The sequence below is a fragment of the Physeter macrocephalus genome, chromosome 9 (assembly GCF_002837175.3).
Source record: "Physeter macrocephalus isolate SW-GA chromosome 9, ASM283717v5, whole genome shotgun sequence".
In the NCBI taxonomy this organism is placed as follows: domain Eukaryota; kingdom Metazoa; phylum Chordata; class Mammalia; order Artiodactyla; family Physeteridae; genus Physeter; species Physeter macrocephalus.
In genome coordinates this window covers 92853160-92861062 of record NC_041222.1, presented here as the reverse complement: position 1 = coordinate 92861062, position 7903 = coordinate 92853160, and the positions used below count along the sequence as shown (strand labels likewise).

At 53.4% G+C, this 7903-nt stretch overlaps 1 protein-coding gene across 4 annotated transcripts in view; it reads right to left on the bottom strand.

Annotated features, from left to right (window-relative positions):
• The window catches only part of BMP1 (bone morphogenetic protein 1), a 43363-nt gene extending 35482 nt beyond the window's left edge, over window positions 1-7881 (bottom strand). For 2 of the 4 annotated variants that reach the window (XM_024130818.3, XM_024130820.3), the window contains exons 1-2: window positions 7713-7881; window positions 436-549 (exon numbers count right to left, since the gene is read on the bottom strand). In XM_024130818.3, the coding sequence (XP_023986586.1) occupies window positions 436-549; window positions 7713-7866 (268 nt within the window). In that variant the 5' untranslated portion in view covers window positions 7867-7881. The remainder of the gene's footprint in view (window positions 1-435; window positions 550-7712) is intronic. The other 2 variants (XM_024130819.3, XM_028494179.1) reach the window with 1 other exon arrangement.
• Window positions 7882-7903: the final 22 nt, after the last annotated feature.

Genomic DNA, 7903 nt, shown 5'->3' with positions numbered 1-7903 from the left:
CCCCTGCATCGGCAGGCGGACTCTCAACCACTGCGCCACCAGGGAAGCCCCCCTAAATGCATTTTTGACTTAAGATATTTTCAGCTTATGATGGGTTTATCAGGATGTAACACCATCATAAGTTGAGGAAGATCTGTGTCTGTAAAGTGGGAGTTGTCCTGACCTACCTGTGAAGGTGACTGGGGACAGTCAAGTTAGACAATGCTTTTGAAAGTACTTTGTAAACTGTAAGCAAAAAACAATGTGGGTGCTTAGCTTCTGGGTATGTCTACACTTGCCACTGCTCTGGGGAAGGGATAAAGATATCCCAAGGGAAGACAAGCCCTTATGCTGGGTTGAAGCTCATGGCCTGGCTGGGAACAGGGAGGTTCCTTGTTTTTCCAATTCTGGAACCCATTTCTGGGACGGAGAGGGGCCAGCCCGTACTGGGTGTACCTGCAGCTTTGATGGAAGACCTGCTGGTTGCACGCTGTCTGAGATCCGCAGCCTGCTGCACCTGGAAGGCCCTCAAGTCCTCCTCATCAAGGGCAATGTCCCCAAGGAAGGCAGCTGGAGAGAGAAGAGGCCGGGGCGAGTCAGTCCTCCTACCCAGCACTGAAAGCCCAGCCCTGTGGGCACAGCCCCCAGCCCCAGCAACTGTAATCCTCAAGTGCCTTCTGACGAAGGGGAAGGAACATGGGGGCTTTGAGGATCTCTAGGGAGACTCATGATCATTTTTCAGTTGGAATCTCAGCAAAGCGGATGCCCACCCCCACCAGACTGTTAGCTCCTCAAAGCCACAGTCGTGTCATTTATTCCATCATTCTTTAGCAAATGCTTAGTAAGCACCTACTGTGGGCCTGAGCTACTCCAGTGATTAGCAAGACAGAAGAGATCCCTGCTCGCAGGAAACCGACCTTCAAAGAAACACAAGTAAATAAATACGGAGCTCGAGAATTCCAGGAAGGGACGGGTGCTACCAAGAAAATAAAAGGGGATGAGAGGACAGAGTGTCTACTTCGGGGGCCCATAACCTTAGCATTGTGCTGAGTATATGGAATTCACTTAACAAATGCCATTTCAATTACATTGCAGGGAGCATATATTGAGGGGAGCCAGGACACCTGATGGGCTTGGAGGAAAAGGTTTAATAGTTCTCAAGTGATTCATATTCTGAGCCTCAGAGTCCCCTCTCTGGAGGAAGAAAGGCCTGGGGGAAAAGAACCCCCCTAAGGGGACATTTTGATTTCTGGAGCTGGGGGGTGAGGTTTCCAGAGGGATGGGTTAAACAGTCTATCTGCTTTTTGAGAAACAGAGGCCCCGGAGCTGAGCGCTTTGGAAGGAGCTCAGATGCAAGCTTCATGCTGGGCTGCTGTGGGGGAGGTGAGAGGCTGGGCTGGAGGTGGAGCAGAGAGCAGCCTCCCCCCAGCTCCACCCACAGTGACATCTGCTTCTCATCCCAAGAGCTACACAGGCCTGGTGGGCAGCGTTACACAAATTGTTTTAACCTTGAGGCCTTGCACACAGGTTTCTCCTCCCCAGATGGCCCATTGGGTGGACACACACACACACACACACACACACACACACACACACACCCCTACTCATCAACACAGAATCAGACACATGGGCCAGTGTTCCTCCAGACACATGGTGACATCCACAGCCATGCCATCAAAAACAGAGTTATACAAGTCACAGAGACAACCCTGCACGCACAAGCAGCACCCATACCACCCCTTCTGGTGGGAGGCACTCAATAACGTTTGTTCAAGTGAAGGATCACATTGATATTCTTTGGGCTTGCAAACACGTGCCCCAGACACACACTCTTCTATAGATGTGACCTGGAGCTGGATGGGCAGAATGCGGGAGTGACTTTAGCAGTTATCTAGGCCAACTTTCCATTTTACAGATGTGGAAACTGAAGCCCAGAAGGGCAATGATTTAACTGAGACCATGTTGCTAGTCACTACAAAGGCTGGATTTATAACTCACGCCTCCTGATTCCCAGTCCAGGGCTCATTGCACTGAAGTTCATCATCTTGCAGAACCCATATTCTAAATACTCACTCAGACACACACATCCACCAAAAAACACACACATCACAGACAGTCCTAAAACACACATGCAGAAGCTCCAACACACACAAACCCAATTGCAAGTTCCAAGCCCATTAAGCCAGTAATAGTAGCAATAATGACACCTTATGTAAATGTCTGTTGAAATGTACGTGGTGCTTTCCAGTTGACAAAGTGCTTTCATATTAGTGAATTCATTAATCCTGGCCCACCAGGGACGTGCCCCTTAAGCCAAGCTCCACCCATACACTTGCCTAGGAGTGTCCCATTACAAACTCTTGGAGAGATAAGATAGTGGCTAGATTCGAGCCCACCTCCCTGACTTGAGAGATCAAAACACTTGGATGTGAGTGGGGAAATGACTCGGCCAAGGTCACCAGCTGGTAGGTGGCCCAGAAGTTCTTCCTCCACACGGGAAAGATTCTCTTATTGAAAACATCACCCTTGGCGGCCTTGGCTCAGCAACTGATGGGATAGCAATACAAGGCGCTTCTCAGCTGACATGCAAGGGTGGCCTTAGCAAGGATATGGGATGGTAGGTATACCCCACGGAGGTGGTGGCGGGTCCTACATGCCAGTGTTCATACGGGCATTCGTGTCCCACGTGAATGCCCTCACACCTCTGCTCACTTTGCACCTTTGCACAGACGCTGCACCGCCAGGCTCACACAGCCACACCCGCAGACATCACCAAGTGCACATGTGGCTGGACATTTAGACTCATCTTCAGACATAGCTGCAAACAGCAAGGTCTTTGGAGTCAGACAGACCTGTCTTTGAATCCCAGCTTGACTACTTCTCACTGACAAATCATATGAACTCTTCTAAACCTCAATTTTCTCCTATATAAAAAAGGAACAAATAAAAGAATCTGTCTCCCAGGATTACTGCATGAAATAAGGCATGTAAATAAAGCATCTAGCACAAAGCCTGGGGCATAGTAAGAAGCCACGGAATGGCCACTGTTAATATCGCCCCAATAGTAGCCCTATAATCTCAAGTTCAGCTCTCTACTTTCAAGGGCATTGAGTTTTCACCCACACTGGCCTCCTGGCTGAGCGAAGCCCCCAGGCGCTCAGAAGCAGAGCCTTCAATTCCAAGCACAGAGGCCACAGAACTGTGTTGGCCCGCGGGACCAAGGCGGTGTGGAGAGCAGGGTGAACGGAAGGCGGGACACGCTCTGGGCTAGCCCAGCCACGGAGCTCACTGCCAGCAGTGCCCTGTGGTGGGAATGTCATGACTGAAGAATGCGTGGGAACTGAGGGGGGAGGGGAGAGACGGGGGTGCGCAGGAGAGCCTGATGGCCAGGAGCTGGGCCTGAAAGCCCTGTCCATTTGGGATGCCCTCCGGGGAAGCTAGGGAATCTGGATCCTGGAGAGTCCAGGATGCCCCTCCTTACCAGGAAGGAAGCCCTGGGTCAGGGTCAAGGTCAGGATAGTAGTTGTTTTCAACACAGGACCAAAAGTTTTTGTTTTGTTTTCCGGCTGTAAACCAGCCAGGAGCACTTATGGCTGCCCCATAGCCAGTTCCCCCCGACCCCACACACACACCCACCCGCCCCCCAGCAGGAGAGGAAAGAAGAGAGTAAGCAGCGCATCCTTCAGGTTGGCCTCCTCACTGCAGTCTCCTCCCCTCTTAGGGGGAGGGAGAGGAGCCTGGCTGGTGTGACAGAGCCCCAAAGCCATGTGTACCAGGCATACTACACATGTCCCATTACACAGATGCAAGCTTCTTGCTGGGGGAGGACATGCTTAAGCTCCTGCAAGTGTTTGCATGTACTTAATCACAGGTGTACATATACACACAGGTGCACATTTGCACACGCACTTACATGTACTCAGGAGTACCAACATGCACAGTTGAACAGACTTGCCCATAAAGCAGGGGCACACCCACAAACGTGCAAAAAACACACTCTTGACTACTTCCCTGTGCAAGCCCTAGTGTTTTCAAACACACAAAGAACTGCACGTGCATACCCCATTTCACAGGCTACACCCGCAGAAGGAGAGGGGCACCTTTAGAGATGGAGAGGGGAGAGGAGAGAGAGAGAGATTAGCCAGATTCCCCTAGCTATCCTCAGGAGGTAAGCTTTAGTGGCCTGAGGAGTGATACATTCTACTCCCTCCCCTCTCCCAATATCTTCTCCCCAAATCCCTGGAGAAACTAGAATTTTTGAGAGTTCCTTCTTCTGGGGGAGTCCCATCGGTCCCCCTCCATCTGGAGCCCAGGGAGATTGTAAGACTTTTCCTGCTCCCTTGGGGCACCTAAAAGAGAAGGTGACTCATGGAGCAGGGGTATAGGTGGGTGGGTGACTCATTCAGCGTGTCTGGAGGGGGAATGTGGTCTGACAAGAGAAGGAATTGTTTCTCAACCTCTGGAGCTGATAACCTACTCCTCTGAGGCCCCCTGAAGTCCAAACCTGGGCTACAAAGCCCCTGGGATGAGCATGCTGAAAAGGGCTGGTGAGCTACTGGCCCACCTCACCTCCCCAAAGCAGACCTCTGAGCTGCCAGCTGAGGCTGAAGTAAGGTCCTTGCTGGCTCAGGAGAATCCCTGTGGGCTTCTCTGCTGATGGGAGCAGCTGTGTCCCAATTCCTGCCTCTAAGGTCCCTCCCAGAGTCCTGAGTCATCTGGGGCAGCCGAACGGGACTGGGAATCTTAGGGAAGGATTCCCTTGATGGTTTGGCATCCCAACGTACAAGAAATCAGGTCTGACTCGCAATCTCCCTGGGAGAGAGAGAGGGCTTGGTGGAACCAGCTCTGAGCACACACAGGCCAGCTTGGTTTCCTGCCCATTGTTCTGGTCTTGCCCAGAAGATCCAGGCACCTCTCCAGGGTATCAAGGGTCTTAATTTTGTCCTTACTGCAACAGTAAACCATCACTCTGATGGTAATAGCAAGAAGTGACCTCAAATGAAGAGGCCCTGCTCTCCTGAGAGATCACAGGTGAGCCAGGGAGTCAATGGGGCTTTCATTTTTGGTCCTCCACGTGCGAGGAGGAGGAGAGGAAGAGGGGAGAGCTGGAGAGCATCAAGTGGATAGAGGGAGCAGATGCACAGCCAGGTGCATCCAAAGGAAGTAAAGCCAGACACGCCTGCCACTGCCACCTCCCGCACCTGGAGGGCAGGGCTCAGAGGGGGCAAGAGGTGAAGGCCGGCAGGAGAGGTTAACACAAACAGAGGAAAGAGCCTGGGGACCTGAGGCTTGAGGGTGTTGGTGTGGGGTCTTAGGAGTCAGGCCGGAGGGAGGCAGGGCTGCACCAGTCACACCCAGGAGGGAAGCCTGGTCTGACCCTGAATCTTGGCCTTGTCGGGCCCTCCTGGCCACCCCCAGGCCTGGCCCAGCTCCCCACGAGCCCCGGTGGAGAACTTTCTCCAGAGTCCTCATTTGAAGTTCCAGCTCAGCGAGCCCCACCCTTCCATGAAATCTGAGACTGGGGATAGAGCCCTCAGCCTGCCGATGCTCAGATCCCTCCAATTTCCAACTGGTAGTGAAATACATCAGATTGGCTTCCTACCTATTCTTTAAGACCTTGCCCAGCCCTCCTTCTCCATGAAGACCTCCCCAAACTTCCCAGCTTGCTGTGATCACTGTTTCTCTGCCACCACCACCACCAGGGCTGCAGAGGGGCAAGAGGCTCCTTGAGCCTTTCGGGCTTTCCCTCCTTGGTTTGCGCAGTTGGTTATGTCCACGTGTGTCTTGTGCCCCTTTTGGACTGTAAGCTCCTTGAGGGCAGAGGGCATGACTTATAATTCTCTGTAACTCCCACAACATCAAATGCTTTTAGGCATTTAGTAAATGTAGACCAGTTGAATGAATAAGTGACACCAGGATGGGGTTAGGGAGACACTCCCTTCTCCTGAAAACCAAGCCTATTCCCTCAGAAAAAAATGAAGTCAGAACATGAGGCACAGAAAACAGGGGGTAGGCCACCAACATTTATTTAGTGCTTACTGAGTGTTACGCTCTCATATGCATTTTATATATGTTCTCACATTTAATCCTTACCACCAACTCTACGGGGAATCAGAGAATCGTATTGTCAGTTCCATTTTACAGGTGAGAAAAGCAAAGTTCAGAGATGATCGTTACCATTCCCAAGATACTACAGCTAATGAGTTATGGGTCCAGGATTGAGAGCTAGGTCTGCCTGCCTCCAAAGCCCACGCTCTGTCCACTTAGCCTCATGTCGACCCCAGGCCCAGCAAGAAAGATGGAGGCTAATGTCTGGTTTGCTCACAGCCCAGCAGGGGTGGAGGAGGAAGGACTGAGGGATTGGCTTTTCCTCCTCGCACTTGGAAGGACTCTTATTCCTGCAGTTTGCTCTGATCCATCACCCAAAGAGGGGTCCCCCGGGTCAGAAGCAGAGCAACCTGCCCCCCAATACCTCATGCTCCACACAGGCACTTCTAGAACTCCAGGCACTGTGCCATTGCCCTGGCTCTGGCTATTTGGAGACAGTATGAAGTCAGAGGCAGGAAGTCGAGGAAAGGTTCTGATATCTTATGCCCTGTGTGTTCTCTTGTCCCAGGCAGCCTGTTCAGGGTCATCCGATCAGGCAAACGGCTGGAGTGCATGACCATTTGGTCACTCTGTGTGGCGGTGGGGGGGAATCCCTCTGGGCCCAGCAGGAGTGAAAGGGTTACACAGGGTCTTCATGGACAAAGAACACACACACACACACACACACACACACACACACACACACACACACACACACACAAACACACTCCGGGGAGCAGGAGTGAAAGGGTTACATGGGGTCTTCATGGACAAAGCACACACACACACACACACACACACACACACACACACACACACACTCCGGGGCCCTGACCTGGGCTAATTAGCCTCCAGTGTCTGCGGGACAGACAGAACTGACATACACTATCTGAGTTCTCTGTTTTTCCCCTTTCCACCCCACTTGGCCTTAGTAGGGTCCTCTGGCACACGGGCACAAGTTAAGTCCCTGTCCTGGGCTGGCTTCTGACTTTGACAGCTGTCTCCGAGGTCAGAAACCTGCTACCGCTGGTGGGGAACATGGGATTCCCAGTGGGCATGATCTCAGAGGATCCCTTGAAAAACTTTCTTCTTCCACTTGCTGGGTGGGGGCCTCAGGAGACCTGCTCCTTGGAGATATAGGCCTCCCTGAACCCAGCGGGACAGACATGCAGACCCAGGGCAGCCTAGACAGACAGGCTGGAAAACACCAGTGTGCTGGAGCCCGGGGTGGGGGAGAAGGGAAAAGTGCACACACACACACACACACACACACACACACACACACACACACACACAGAGGAGTTTGGCTGGAAAAGTTTCCAGTAGAAGGAAAAGCCTCCTTGGCAGCAGGTTTCTCCTGGGACCCGGGCAGGAATCCTCTGGGAGAGACCAGAGACAGCCACGGAAGCTCCCACCAACAGCAGCAAAACTTCAGTCCCTAAAAGTCCCCCAAACTTCCCCCTCCCTCTCTCCCTCTTTCTTTTGTTCCCCACTGCATTGCCAACCAGGCAGCTCCCGGCTTCCCACACCGGACTGTCCTCCCCCAACCCCGAACCCTCAGCAGCCCGCGCCTCCCTCCCAGCCCCGGCCCGCCCGCGCCCGGCCCGGGCGCCCCGGGACCGGCTGGTGGGGTGGGGGGCGCCTACCCGCCTTGCAGGGGTCTTTGTAGTTGAGGGGCTCCGCGTCGTCCTCCTCCCCCAGGTCATAGGTGTAGTCGGCCAAGTCGAGCTGCCGGCCCGGGCGCGCGAGCAGCAGCAGCCAGAGCAGCAGCGGCAGCGGCGGGCGGGCCACGCCGCGCATGCTGGCGGGCGCGGCGGCGGCGGGCGCGGTGGCAGGC